General features: G+C 38.0%; 1 protein-coding gene across 7 annotated transcripts in view; it reads left to right on the top strand.

Moving 5' to 3' along the window:
* SATB1 (SATB homeobox 1) overlaps positions 1–14,990 on the top strand; it is a 102,721-nt gene extending 87,731 nt beyond the window's left edge. For 5 of the 7 annotated variants that reach the window (XM_036266566.1, XM_036266570.1, XM_036266569.1 and 2 more), the window contains exons 10-11: positions 8,441–8,644; positions 10,900–14,989. In XM_036266566.1, the coding sequence (XP_036122459.1) occupies positions 8,441–8,644; positions 10,900–11,397 (702 nt within the window). In that variant the 3' untranslated portion in view covers positions 11,398–14,989. Of the gene's footprint in view, positions 1–8,440; positions 8,645–9,226; positions 9,338–10,899 lie in introns of all 7 variants that reach the window. The other 2 variants (XM_036266573.1, XM_036266572.1) reach the window with 2 other exon arrangements.
* Positions 14,991–15,610: the final 620 nt, after the last annotated feature.

Raw genomic sequence — 15,610 nt, 5'->3', positions numbered from 1 at the left:
AAGCCTACAAAGGTCATTGGAGCCGCAGTTTGAAAGAAGACCAGAGCAGTGAGTTTCATCCTAGAATCCTTTTTCCAAGGGCACCTCAGAGGTGCGTAAGGGGATCCAAGAAAGCTTAATTAAACCTGGATATGTCCCTATCAGGAAAAGTTCCATAGACTAATTTAGATGTGATGTTTATGTGCTTTTTGTAGGAATCCAACTCTACATGGTAACTATTGTTCTCTCACTCTTCATCGAAACTCCACTCAGCATTGGTGTACTTTCCCCCGTCAGTTAAAAGAGGGAAAGGAATGATTACTTTCAAGTTTTTTTTGTTTAGAAATCAAAATAAGTCTCCATAGGAAGTAATTTAAAAATGTTTGGTGCCTAAGAATATAATTCAAGATAAAGGTGATAGAAGCAGGGGCTCACATTGATGGAAGTATTACAGCATGAACCCTGGGAGTATTGCGTTTTCTAATGACACTAGCTTTGAAGAACGAGGAGAGAATAAAAACTTCAGTGAGGTTTTAAGGCCGACTGTATAAATGTTAAAAGCCAAGTCATATCACTGAAATTTATGTAATGTCAAAATACATCTTGAATCTATGTTCAAGTCAGACATATAAGCCGAAATCAGGTTTGTTTAAGCTTTGAAGAAACCATCTTGAAAGTAGGCCTGAAGTATAGGAAAAAAAGAAAAGAAAAAAAAAAGAACCAACAACTTTTAAATTAGGTGTTTTCCAAATCAAATGTTTTAAAAATAAAATTAAGACTTTTTGGGGAAACTCCCTATTTCAGTCAAATTAAGAGATTATCTTCTTGCCTAGCTAGTTTAATATGTTGTTGACAATGTCATACTTTTAATTTAATTTCACTTTTTAGATTCCCCATCCTGAAAATATTCTTTAAAATCTGAGATCTCACCTGAAAAACTTTTTTTTTTTTTTTATCCTCACCCGAGGACATTTTCTCATTTTTTTGTTCAGGTAGAGTGGGAGGGAGAGAGAGGAACAGAGAGAGAGAGAGAAACATCGACGTGAAAGGGACACATCGAGTGGCTGCCACCCGCACGACCAACCAGGGCCGGGGACAAACTGCAACCGAGGTACATGCCCTTAGCAGGAACCGAACCCGGGTCTCTCAGGACCGCAGGCCGACGCTCCAACCGCTGAGCCAAACCGGCCAGGGTGAAAAACTTTTTAAGAACTAATTTTTATCTACTCTGACCAGATTGTCATCTGATAATCTTGTTATGGACAAAACAATTTATAGCAAAAGAAAAAACGCCATATGTACATGTGCCCTGAAGTCAGTGGCTATGAGAAGGAAGAAAAGAAAAACCTTGGAAGACAAATGATTTTCTTTTTTCGGCTTAACTTTTAAGCAAAATTGAAAAATAAATACGATTTACTAATGATTCTAAATATTCCTTCTAAATTCACTAAGTTTTAAAGGGAACTTTTACCCAGGTTGTATAAATGTTTCTTTTTTATAATAACAAACCTCCAGAAACCCTGCTAGATGTGTTTAATCTCTTAGGGACAAATGGCAAAAATGTACTCAAATGAGAAATGTATGGAGAGCCGTTTTATGTCCTCTTATTACCATAGTATGGGAACTTACAGATTTTTGGCTAAGATATAGAGGCCCTTACATAAACTCTACAGTCTGGAGAGAGCTTAGAACAGAAACAATTTAGAATAATTTAAAAGAATATCATGACTATTTTTTTTTCTTTTTAGCAATACAAGTATCAGAAAATAAATATATTTGGTGATACACACACACATTCTCTTTAAATATGTTTCTTTTTATCCATCTTTGAATAAAGTGGATATTAATGTGCTACTTTCAGAATGGAAAATACATTTACTGGTATGTCTCTGTTCAAATTTATTTCCCATGTTTTCTTTGATAAGACCCATGTTAGCAAAGCAGAAAAAGTTACTGGCAGACCTGCTGAAATTTGCGTCACTATACACAATGTTATTAAGCTAGGGAGAAAGAGTAATGTATTTTCTACTAATTCCATACACGAGTAACATGTATCTTTATTAATGTTAATGGGTTGGCCTCTCATTATGTTATAGAATAATCTGCTTTTACAAAGGTTTTTCTTCTAAAGAACTTCATAACATTTAAAGGTTAATATGTTAGGTAAAGAACGATATCTTAAGATAAGCGTTTTTATTACAGGACATGATGGGATGGTTTTTATTAAATTACATGATGATTTGAATGGGGAAGAAGAAAAAGTGCATCGCTTCTTGCCCTCAACTTTAATGCCTTTAATCAAATAATGACCTTCTGGAAAATAGTTAATTTTAAGCATTTGGAAAGATCAATACCACTTTGCCACCAAAAAATGGCCTAGATGATGAAATTTGATGTATTTAAAGTATCATTTCACCCTTTAACCTAGTAAATAATTTAAAATGCTTTCAGTATTGCTTTGCCATTGTTTTGTTTCTCACTGTTCAAAGTGTTAGGATTGTTCTCGAAAAAAAGGTTCAAGTTGGTGTGTGAAGCCTGTGGGCCTTGGACCTAGATGTGGGGTTGTACCTCCATTCGGCCTTGTGTGTGTATGTCAGGGCCCGGAAGAAGTAATATATTTTAATACAATATCTGAAGCAGAGTGTGCATAAAGTGTTAACAGTGTGAAAATGGAACCCTTCTGGAATGTTAAAGGGGTGGCTTAAAACATCATTAGTCACTTTGTATCGTTTGTGGTATCTTTAAACCTTTATTCTAAAGGTGAAAGAATCAGTAGCTCTGACAATTAGAACCCTCGCCCCCCACCCCCAGCTTATAGAACATTAATATGAAATTACCCTTGAGTGCCAACAGCTTTATAAATTAAAAAAAAAAAAAATTGCCCTCTATTAGCATGTTTGTGGGCAGATTAAAAACTGTCTTCATTAGCATAAGTAACACAAATTCTTTTAAAAGTAGAAAATTATTTGCTGAATGATAATTTGCCAGCTTTATAGTTAGTTGTTCAGAATCTCCTCATTCAAAATGCCTAGTGTAGTCTACAATACTGATTTTTTTTGTGCTAAAAGTACTATTTAATGGATTATGTACTTAATCCTTGTTCCTTTTACTTGCTAAAATGTAATTCATGCTTTCCACTAAAATGTTTGTATCAAATACCTCCCTATTTAGATTGATTTCTTTTAATATCATATATTATTATGCTATGTGCCCCAGAGATTGGAACGAAATACTTCTGCAAATAACACATAAAAGATGGGGGGATAAATACAGCCTATAAAATGTTTTGCTTTTTAGAACTCAAATTACCATTCTGTTTTTTAAAATGTATTTTTCCTTCTTAGTTGTAGCAAGAATTATTTGTCATTTTCTTTCCCTTCTTAGAGCTCTTGGGTTTTAAAATGTATATGTATATAATGATCATATATACATATCTGTGTATTATATTAAATGACTTTTCTCCTCAGAGAATATGGAGTCTATTTTCCCCTGGAAAACTGTGTTACATGCCCCCAGATTGTCACAGACCCTGCCCTGAAAGGTTTCTCTTTATGTGTGAAACCGGGTAGGTACAATAAATTCGCTCGTGAAAATGAGGTTCCTTTCCTGACTAAATTAAAATCATTGTGCACCCCTTATCCATCAGAACGGTAGAAGTGAATTTGACTTGAATTAACTGTTCTAAAAAGAGTGGAAATCAGAGACGGAGTTTGGTTGGAAATCAGCAGCTGAGAGATGAAGGTGCCAGCATTTTTATTTAAATGTGGTACAACAAGATTCTGTCAGTGAAGCACATCATTAGAATATTGAGTTTAGAACTGCTAATTTTTCCTTTAAAATGAGCATACAGTCATGTGTTTCATGGACCATAATAAATTGCCATTGTGTTATCATTGAGTTTGTTTTGCCTTTTTTTAGTACTGGTTTGGCAGTCGCTCTGCAGTTTCTCTTTTCCTTTTTTTTCTGCTCGATCTTATATTTCTTTAATAGATCCCTAACCAAAACCAGTCAAAAGAATGTTATTTATCTCATGCAGTCTTAGCTGTAGCATCTTTTGCACCATTTTCTTGCTTATTACAGTGGCTAGACATTTGCAGATGGTTCTTGGTTACTATAAAGTACATAACAGTATTTCCTTTGTGGCAGATGGATTTAAGACTTTTAGTTCTCAATAAATGTAGGTTTACAATACATAACTTTACAGGATTTGTGTTGTATATAACAGGTTTGAACATATTATCTCAGAATTCATCTGCATGGCATTTTCAGCTTATTTGGGGTCCATGCCAGTTTTTTTAAGTAATAGAGGGAGCTCTGTGATTGATAGCAACAGCTCAAGGCGTGATTTTGAATAGAAACAAAGGGTTTAGAACAGAAGGTGTCAAATTAAACTTTGTCAGTTTGAAAAGTAGTAACATCCTGAAAGTTTTACTAATTTATTTACATGTGGCTACTGTTTATATTTTGCCCTGTTTATATGCAGTGTAATGTTGCTTGGCAAATTTACTACATTTAAAGTTTAGGTTGTACCTTGTGCCATTTTAGTTTTCTGAGAATGGATCAGTATCGTTACTTTAAGGCTTTTAGTCTTCTGCCTTTTCTACTGTTCAGAACAGTTGTCATTGAATTTAATTTCGAGAGTAGTTCCCTACTCCTGCTTGTGGTCTTATAATATTTCAAGTCTCAGAGACCTCTCTTAAAAATGTAATTATGTTCACATTTCAATTCCTCCTCTCTCCTCTACCGAGTAAATCTATAAATTTATCATTTAAAAACTAATACAGTACTTAGGGGATTCATTATTTTTTATTTGTTAAATAGTACAAGTATTCTGACATGTTCATTTTCTTCCCAAATGTATATGCTCTAACAACATCACTTACAGAAAAGTGACCTAGAAAAAGGTATGGGGGAATTAGAAAGCATTTGGCTTTTTTAGTCACTTTCTGCAAAACATAGATTAGATTACTGTCATCATTAATAGAATCTCAATCGATAGGCTTTGAGGTAGTCAGAATATTCCAAGGTATTTAAATAGTGTTAAAAAAATCAATCTTTCTTTTGCCGGTGTAAGTTGGGAAAGAGCCACATGATTTCTCTGCTGACCGAGAACTAGCGTGTCAAAATATCTGTTTCCCATTACTTTTTAAGAGATATGCACATCAAGAAAAGCACCCCCAGTTTTTTTTTTTTTTAATATCCTTGTAGAACTTACAGTTCCCAGCTGCACCGTTAAATATTTTTCTAAGAAGCATCTGATTTCAGTCTCTTAAAAATCATCGTGTTTCTTGAAAAGCTAGCAGAGACATGCTTCAAACTTATAATTCATCAAATTATTTTTAGATAAGGAATTAGAAGTATTATTTAAGGGCAGAGGTTAATAGCAAACTACTGGAAATGTTATGTTAGTCATGGGCAATTAATAAAAATAAGGATCTATCTCATAAGTATAGAGACACAGAAGTGACAATATGAGCAAATATTTGTTGAATAAGTCAGGGCTCCTTTTCTGAAATATTTGTTAAACCAGCATGAATGTGATTGTTTAGGAATTAGCTATCATTATTAGCCATTTTGAAAGAACTAATGATTTTCTTTTCCAGAGAACATCTGTGATCCACATGTTTTTTTTCCACATATATCCAAGTGCTAACTGATCTCTGCATTAAAAACTTTCTAAAGGATTTGAAAATTATTGGAGTTTTCAGCTCTCTCCAAGAAGCCTTTCTTTTATGAATCATTCTTAATTTAACTTCTAGCAATTTTTAGTTGCAAGCGTTAGTTTCTTAAAAAAAAAATTCTTACATGCTCAATGTTGAGCACTTACTGCAGTAGTAAGACTAGCTAAGTAAAAAAACAAAAAAAACTTTTCTGTTCTTCATGAACCTTCTAACACCTCTTGAAAGAAAATAAAATCGTAATATTTGCGTGTTTAAGCATTGGGGCCTGTCAGTTGCTACAGATGAAGTATGGAGACAAGGGAGAGGAGGAAATTAACGTGGTTAATGTTCAGACCTACAGGAAGATACATCTAAAATCTTTACAGCATCAAAACTTACAGGTCAATGTTAAAGACGTAGCTTAGATGTAGGAAAATAGAAAGTATTTTTATGGCTTAATCTAGATAGTAAATATTTGCCGGTAGGAGCTAAATAATCATCTCCAGGGCACCACATACAAGTGTCTCTCAGATATTTCAAATACTCGAATACAGTTTTATAGTTAATATTGTATTTGCATAGATAGAGCTGAAGTATGACATATCATATTATTCTGGAAATAAACATAGAATTGCTGTGGTTAGAAGAGACTCATGTTCAGTGACACTAATCACCATCCTTATTTTGTTGTTGGTGTTAAACCTCACCTGAGGATACTTTTCCATTTATTCTTAGATAGACTGGAAGGGAAAGGGGGGGTGGTCGAGAGAGACACATTGATTGGATGCCTTCTGCACGACTCCAGCCGGCAGGGCTGGGGATCGAACCTGCAACCCAGGTACGTGCCCGTGATCAGGAATCGAACCCAAGACCCTTTGGTCTGAGGGCCAACCCCTGAGCCAAACTGGTCAGGGCACCATTCTTATTTTTCATTTAGCTAATACTCTTTTAGGTAAATCTTTAGTTTACTGCCTGCTCTCCTAGCCTTGAAATATTTATTCAGTGGCATTGAATGTGAGTACGTGATTGCACGACCGTCCCCATGTACATATTTGTTTAATTAAAAGTCCTGTTTGGTAGAGAATCAAAGCTCTCTTAGAAGTATTGGTAGATCTCATGAGGTTTGGCAGCAGTCACCCTTGGCTGCTTAGTAAATGGGCCTTGGGAAGCTAACGGATTGGTTCTCTAAAATCTTTCAAACAGGCCATTTTGGGGAGAGTGAGCCTTGCTTCTTCCCACTGTATATTTCGGTTGGAAAGAGAATTTTCTCTCCAGTGGTTCAGTTTGAGAAACAAGGGAGGAAAATCATACCACTCTCACTCCAAAGGTAATATCAGAAAGGAAAAACAGAAAATACAAAAAACAAACAAAACAAAAACCTCTCGTTGGCTAGTTCCAAAAATCAGATAATAAAGAAAATGCACTTTATCCATTCACATCCAACTAATTTAGTTGGAATTTTCAAGAAGCTCCTTTGTCTTAGGTCAAGTTCCCTAAAGCAGAACCGAGTTGGGGAATCACGTAATTTGCTGAGGGACCTGGCAGGAGGATAGGGAAAAGGGTCCAGGACGAATGTGGTCTCAGATAAAGTCAGTACTGCTGGGGAGAGAGCGGGACATCTCTAGAGCGCACGCTCCTCTATAGAAAACAGCGATAAGTCGAGTAGAATGAGCTGTCCTTTGGGGCTAAGGGGCAGAGAATTTGTACCACTGGGTCAGCCGGTGGTGGCCACCCTGGGTGAGGGGCCAGGGAGGAAGTAGAGTAACTGTCCAGGCATCTGCAGGTGGGATGGCCCCAGACATTTCTCCAGAGAAGAGTGTGGCTGGAAGCCTTCAGCAGGTAGCGCAGCGCTGGGGGCAGCAGCCTTGGCTGGTGAAGGGGTCTGGACGGCACACTCCTTCCCTCTCCACCCCATTCCTTCGTGTCCGTCACGGAGGCCCAGCCCAAGAAGGTTTGAGATGGTCACGAGAAGATGTTGGTCAAGGTACTCTGGTAAACCACGCCATTCTTGATAGATAATTTGAGGATCAAAAGCTGGGCCTCAGGAGGCATCAGGAAGGTTCAGATTTGGGCATTCATTGGGCATTTCATTCTTGCTCAGGAAATCTGGTAAAAGTGTTGCTTGACAAATCACGTGTATTACAGCAAGCGGGCGGAAAAGCAGGACTCCAAGGTGTGCTTCTGGAAAGTCCTTTCTTGAGACTTCCAAGGCCCAGTCTAATCATGAAGCCTTATATTGGACACAGTTCTTGCTCACCAGTTGCACACATCCTTCCCCCTCCCCCCCCCCGTGTCTCTCTCTCTCTCTCTCACACACACACACACACACACACACACACACAAATACACCTAGTTTCCTTTCTAATACAAAAATTATAACTTACGAAAATCTTTTAAAAAAATTATTCTGAAAATCTGTCCTCTCTCTTCTTAAATAACTTCAGAACCTCTGGTGGCCACTCATCAGACCAGAAAGGTGGGCGAGACTCGAGCACACGCGACTTTGCGTTTCCCTGTTTTGCATTATCACAGAGTCCGTGGTAAATGTGTCTTGCCCTTGGAGTCTGAAAAATATTACCTTCCTTTAAGATGCAAGTCTCAACGTTTATTGGAAACAGAGCCTGTCTCTTTGACAGCCACAGCTATTCTAAGAGGTTTAAAATATTTTTTAAAACAGATTGGAGTGTTTTGAGCTTATAAAAAAAAGTTAACTTCACAGGGTCTTTCCATTTTAAGCTCCTAATGGAAATCGTCAGCGCCCCCATAGGCATGAACTGATCTATTATTCCCTTGTCTCTAAGGGGTGGTTGTGTGAGCTGTTACGCTGGAAAGAAGATCCTTCTCCAGAAAACAGGACTCTGTGGGAAAATCTCTCCATGATCCGAAGGTTCCTCAGTCTTCCTCAGCCAGAACGGGATGCCATATATGAGCAGGAGAGCAATGCCGTGCATCACCATGGCGACAGGCCGCCCCACATCATCCATGTTCCAGCAGAGCAGATTCAGGTTCGTTTACCTTGGCCAATTCAATATAGCACTAAGTAAATAGAGCTTTAAACTTAGCAGGGAAATTAGCCTTTCTGTTCTTCCCAGCAGTCTAAACATGGGCTTTTTAGCAAGAGATAGCAATACACTGCTGTCTTGCTCAGGGGGATGAAAGGAAAATTAACACTTTTTCCAACATATGTTTTGTGTTCTTCTCCCCTCATCCCCCCACCCCCAAAGTGGCAGGAACCCCCTTTTACACTTCTTGTTTGGCAAGTGTGTCTTTGTTAGAATTGGGTTGTTTTGTATGTGAGAGCTTAAATTTTTTTTTTTAATCAGAATTTAAAACACACCATTTTTTCCCCCCAACTAATACCTGCACTGCCCCCGAGGAAAGGGATTACTGCTGTTTTCTATAGAGGAATTTTGTAGTCTCACAATTTTATACCTTGGCTTCGGTCCAAAAGGAGGAGGGGAGGGAAACATAATTGGACTCTTGCTTCTGACTCTGTGGCCCTTCCTTCACCTCGTAGCTATCTCCCTCCATCCTCACAGAACACAGGTGAGGGAGGGGTGAGTCATGTCTGTTTGTCTTTCCTTTAGAGCCCCTCTCCCACCACCCTTGGGAAAGGAGAGTCTAGAGGCGTTTTCTTACCAGGCCTGCTGACCCCTGCACCATGGCCGGGTGCTGCTCCCCAGGTGAGCGGGCACAAGGTGCCTTTGCCAGCAAGACAGGGACACAGAGAGGGGGTGGCTTAAAGACCTGCTCCCTTGGTCAGGATCTTCAGACTGTGAAAGGACATACTAACCATGGCAGTGGGCAGACACTGTGTCAACAGACTCGGCCTTGTACTTAGCTTGTCATGTCTTGGGACTTGTCTCCATTCATCCACCGAGGGAACTCCCCTATGAACTTAGATCGGAAAGCTCTGGGATCCGCTATTTCGTTGGTGGTCTTACGGCCTCCGTTGCTTAGGAAGTGTGTTGAAATTGAACTTGAGCTGTATAACTTTTGTTGAATCTAAGGGGCTGTTTTTAGCTTTCCCCTTTAAGGGAAAATGCCATTGCTTTCCAGGGCCCTGAAATTCTGCTGTCTTTGGCGAATCATCTGCATTATTTCTGAGTATTGCTGGGGAAAAAAAATACATATGTAGCTAAAAACAATAATAGGGTTATCCATTCACTAGGAAAAAAATTCTTGAGTGTGTGTTAAAGATAAATTGAAAAAGAAAATCCCTTAGGATATCAAGCACTGAAATAATCGTGAAAGCCTGAAAAACTTACTGTTTAACAAAAACAAAAAAGAAAGATATACGTTAAGTAATAAAAATAGGACTTGTTTGAAAATGTAAATTGTTTTTAATAAAATTGCTTCATGGGGGATAAAAGGAAATGCTTAGACATAGTGTAAATGTTCTGAGTTGGCCGCTCACTCAGGTTGCCTTGCTTTGCCCATGAGAGTTATGGGAGAGAGGACGGTCACATGCACACGTCACATGTTTTTTCTGAAGAACCGTGTGTGGAAATTACAGATACTAATTATCAGAAAGTGTCTGTGTACGCTAAATTTAAATCCTAATCACATCCAAGTTTCTATAGACAAAACAATTTGCTAGCCATTGTACTGTGGATTGAACCTTTATTTTTCCATGAGAGAAAAAAAAAACTTGCAAGGGCAGCCTAGTGCAGTTTGGTAAGACATTGTGTACTAACCATAACTGTCTGGTAGGAAATTCACAAACGTGAGCATCTCAAAAGTCCTTTGGACTCATAAGAGATGCTGCTGAAGAAGAGCAGAGGACTGTCCGTTTTGTTTGTAATTTAATACAACTTCCTCTTCTTGCTCCCACGTTTTAGCAACCCAGTAACGTGGGGCAAAACGCATCTCTTGCATGCCTCTGTACCTCAGCTTTCCAGAATGCCTTTGGAATCCTTCTCGATCTTCCTTTTAAATGATGGTGAATTTTCTACACCATAATTTGCTTTGCTGTCTTCGCATTTGATGCGGAGCCGTCTGGTGACGTTTATGGCTCACATTTTCAGAGCGCTGACCTCAGAAAAGGAAGCCCTCTAGCTCCCCCAAACCCAGTTCCTTCCTTCCTTCCTAGTTTGTATCACTTTGGTTTTCCCCTAATGCAGTGGCCATTAGCTGGCCTGCCTGTTGGGGCCTGCGCCCTTGCCCCCTCGGGGGAGCTCCCTGCGGGATCCCCACCGCAGCGGGCAGGCAGCTCGGCGCACGGAGAACCAGGGCTCTGACTGTGCTCGTTCGTTTCCAGCAGCCGCAGCCGCAGCCGCAGCAGCCGGCGCCGCCACCCCCGCAGCCGCAGGCGCAGCAGCCGGCCGGGCCCCGGCTCCCCCCGCGGCAGCCCACCGTGGCCTCGCCGGCCGAGGCCGAGGACGACACCCGCCAGAAGACCCGGCCGCGGACGAAGATTTCCGTGGAGGCCCTGGGGATCCTCCAGAGTTTCATCCAAGACGTAGGCCTGTACCCGGACGAAGAGGCCATCCAGACTCTGTCCGCCCAGCTGGACCTCCCCAAGTTCACCATCATCAAGTTCTTTCAGAACCAGCGGTACTATCTCAAGCACCACGGCAAACTGAAGGACAACTCCGGCCTGGAGGTGGACGTGGCCGAATACAAAGAGGAGGAGCTGCTGAAGGATTTGGAAGAGAGCGTCCAAGACAAAAACGCTAACACCCTCTTCTCGGTGAAGCTAGAAGACGAGCTCGCGGTGGAGGGGAACACAGACATTAACGCTGACTTGAAAGACTGAGATAGAAAGTATTATTTTCATTCAACAGTGCCACTGGTATTACTAGCAAACGGAACGTCCACCTGTGTTCGCTCAGAAAACCTTTGTTGTTCATGGTTTGGCCAATGAATCGTCAGAAACTTGCACAAACAGGAAAGTTGAGAAAGGCTAATACAGACTGCACTAAATGTTTTACTCTGTTTTACAAACTGCTTGGCAGCCCCAGGTGAAGCATTGAGGATTGTTTGGTATTAAATTCAAATTTGTGTTCACGGGACACACTGAGGTGTGTACCCCGTTAGCATGATACCAGTGATTCTTTTTTAAAAATTATTATTATTATTCTGGAGCCTCAAACAAGCATTATAACTTCTGTGATCATTATTTCCTTCCTTTAATTATTTCTGTAACACTCCACACTGATCTTTGGAAACTCGCCCCTTATTTTAAAAAGAAAAAGAAAAAAAGAGTTTGTTACTCTATTGTATGTTACAAAAGAACTATAGACTGTGGAATGCAGTTTAAAGATGACATATGCCAACAAATGCCTTGTATTATATGGCACTGCCGTAATTCAAATTTGTTTTTATTTTGGAATAAAAGTTCACTGTAATTTTTTTTTCATTTCTCATTGTTACATGATTTTTTAAAAAATGAAAAGAAAATGTGAAACACAATTTAGTCCTCATTATTTATTTGTAGATCCTGCAGCATCCTGTTGTAATTAATTTTTTGGAAGTTTCCGTTAAATGTAATATTGCTTCTCTTGTTACCATACTGATTCTTTTCTATTTATAAATGTATTTTGATGGGCAGTAAAACAAAGTGTCTTAAAAGTTTTAAATAGAGAAAATGTGCTTTACACAGTTGCCTATAAAAAGTGCTCTATGTTATCCAAGCAATTCATACTATAAGCTTCACTCTTATTGTTGTATGCAATTTTTACTATCATGCAAATAAGCTTAGGTAAATAAAACTAATAGATCACCTTAGAAAATTATGCAATTAATGTGAAAATAATTGATGTTTGCAATGTGTCTTCCTTTGGTTTACAATCAATTTTAAAGCTACATCTGTATAAAATTTCTGTATAAAGGTGTATTTCTTTTTTATGAGTTTATGGCTATGAAAACACCAGCTATTTTGTTACAGCTGGCTGTTTTTATAAGTGTATCACAGTTTTCTTTATGCAGAAATGTTCTGATTAGGAGTGGTTATTGACTGTAACTACACAATTAAAATTGTTTGTATGGTATGACACGGTAGGGTTTGTCTGCTTATGTGAAGTAACTTGCAAGAGTCAAAGATGGCCCTCACGGTTAGGTGCATGTTAATACTTTTTTGATGATATTTTACTGATTCTTAAACGAGAAATTGAAAAGAAAAGTCACTGGAAACACTGTAGATTTAAATCACAAACACATGTTCATTTTTAAAGTTTATGAAGATCATCACCTGTTTTGGCTTAACATTTTGTTTAATAAACAGATAGCAGAAATGGTCTAAAGACTTACCAACAAAAACAAATCCAGTCTCTAGCAGTGTGGGTTTAGCATGGATTCATCTGCATTTATTTCACAGTACTTCACTTATGGCAACGCTTTTTTAAAGGTAATGTACAAATATTTTTAAAGGCCATTAATAGTAACATAAAATAAGTAGGGGAAAAAGGGACCTTCTGTATAAAAACTCCTTAATAAGCAAAGTATTTTTTTAAAGTTATAAATGGGATACAAGTTAACTCAGTTCATTTGGTTGTGTATACCATAACTAGAACAACCACATGAAGAAAACAATAACACACCTGGAATTAAAAACAGTCTTCAAGATACAAAATTAGGTGTGCTAATGTTTGTAGAAAAGATTGAGGCCAGTGTTGAAGCTTGTGATTATTTCTCTTTTTGTATTCACTTTATATATCTTGCTTCCTTTTTTAGGTTTCTTAGATGTTAATAGGGGTATCCAGGTTCTTTAAAACTTGGTTCTGAAATGGCCCATTATTTTCCTGCCATTGCCCTAGGCCATGATAAGCTCATTGGTAGGCAACTGGGTTGCTTTAGTATTGAACTTTTACTTAGGAAACTGAAATGGGATCATTGAAAACTCCCGGTTCCGTTTTCAAAGGTACTGTTTGCTTTAGAAGCACAGCTGAACTACTCTGGCAGCTGGTTCGCTGCAAACTTAGAGTTGATTGAAAAGTTTTCAGTTCTTTTATTAAGTGAGAAAACTTTTAAACATTCTTGTTCACTAGAGTTTAGAAAGCCATTTGAGCAAAAGGAATTTGAATTAAGATAGAAATAAGATTTCATGTATTAAAAAATAGAAACTAGGATGCCATGAAGTTTTTAAGAAACTTACCTTCCGCTTTCTTTTCTCTGAATTTAAAGAAAAATCTAGAGCAGAGGGTAGACCTTTTTTTTGTCTTTTTAACTAGCCCAACCCTTAAGGTGTGTCAGAGGTTTGAAATTTAATATTTTTTGCAAGGAGAAATTGGGTTGCAAATAAAACTTCCCATTCCCAATACTCTGACTTTTGAAATAACATTTTAAATGAATTAATGAATGTAAGAAATCAACAATATTAACAAAATTTTTACCTAGACCACTTTGGAAGTGTAATTCTAATATGATCATTTAAACCAAAAAAAGAAGCACACATTGTTACACAATGATTGTTTTCAGGAAGGATGGCACATTTTGGAAAAGATTTGTCCAGGTGATCTGCATTGCCCCCCAATGTCATTGATCGCTCGTACCCGTCTTCTTTTTGCCGGTGGCTATGGTGAAATTCCTTGAACAAGCGTCATTGTGTCCAGGTTTATCAGAGACTTTAAAAGCGGGCCTGACATAGCGCTTCGTGCTGTTAAGACCTTAGCAGAGTCAGGTAGTTTACGGGTAATATTCAACCTTGTACATCTGAATCTGTCATGGATTCCTTCCCTCAGCACTTTGCCACTAATTTGTATTACACTCTGTGGCCATATAATACTTGCACATTATGCAAAAAATAATGTTGATAGTATCTCCTTGGCACAATATATGCAGAGTTGACACATAACCTTTGAAAACCAAGGTAACTAATGTGTATGTGCCCTAGTTGTGTGGCACTTGGTTACAAAGTCTGTACATATTATGTATAAAGTGTGTATAGATGAACATTTAGCTCTAACGAATTCTGAGCTTAAAAGAAGTGGTTGTTTTTTCTAAGTGATATCTATATCCGTGCTTATCGAAAATATATAGCTTGAGTAGAAAACATTTTCAAATGGTTCAAGATTGAGAAGAAATGACAATCCCATACATGCCATTAAAGTCTGCCCTATTCCCTGTTGTTATCATCAGCTAATATTAAGGTCCTTGATTGTCACAATATTATCAATAAATGAGCTATTCTAAACTGCCTGGTGATATTTTCAAAGGAGCAATTTAAACGTATGTACCCTATTAAATAGCTTACAGAAATAGGACTATTGTGTTAAAACAAGCCAGAAATTTGCATGGTAGTGGGGAAGCCAACAGGGGCCCCAAAATATTGATCTTATCTAAAATAGCAGAAGATACTTATGCTACAGTTTACCTTACAAATAAATATTTTTGCCTTTTGAAGCGAGTGTATTACGGATCCGGTGTTTCTTCTGAGGCAATCCATTTAATGTAAATACCACTTGCATGTCTTTTGACAGAGGCTAAGCTACAGTCTATGAACATAGACGATTTTATAAAATATAAAGTACCCTTATTAAAGAAGTGTGGTGGAAGGCGTATGTCCAGAATACTATACCTGTTTACAATACCAAATGTTAAATAAAAAATAGTTTGGAATTAACTGTTGAAAAGATGAGCAACATCCTTAAGCCTTTCTTACATTACCTTACTTTGTGGATCATATTTATTTCCTAATTAATTTTATCAAAATAATTCTACAATTCCATTATGGTTTCTTGCTTATACCAAGGTTATATATTAAGTCATTTTCTTCCATCTACTATTTTCAACTGCTAATGTCCCTACTGTGATCAAAGGCACACGACCCGGGCCCTGTTCTCTACGATGAGGTGGTTGATGAGGGGATGCCGTAGAGCAGTAGGTTATATTTATTGCCTTGCAAAATAAACACAAACTCTAAAAGTGACGTATTTTGCACTAAGTTAAATGTTAAACATTATTTCTTCACTGCTAGTTGAATTTTTTTACTGTTACTGAATATTTGCTTTATACGGTATTCAAATAAGCTT

This window comes from Molossus molossus, unplaced genomic scaffold (assembly GCF_014108415.1).
Source record: "Molossus molossus isolate mMolMol1 unplaced genomic scaffold, mMolMol1.p scaffold_m16_p_18, whole genome shotgun sequence".
NCBI lineage: Eukaryota > Metazoa > Chordata > Mammalia > Chiroptera > Molossidae > Molossus > Molossus molossus.
The sequence above is the reverse complement of the archived record's forward strand: the minus strand, read 5'-3'. Positions and strand labels throughout refer to the sequence as shown.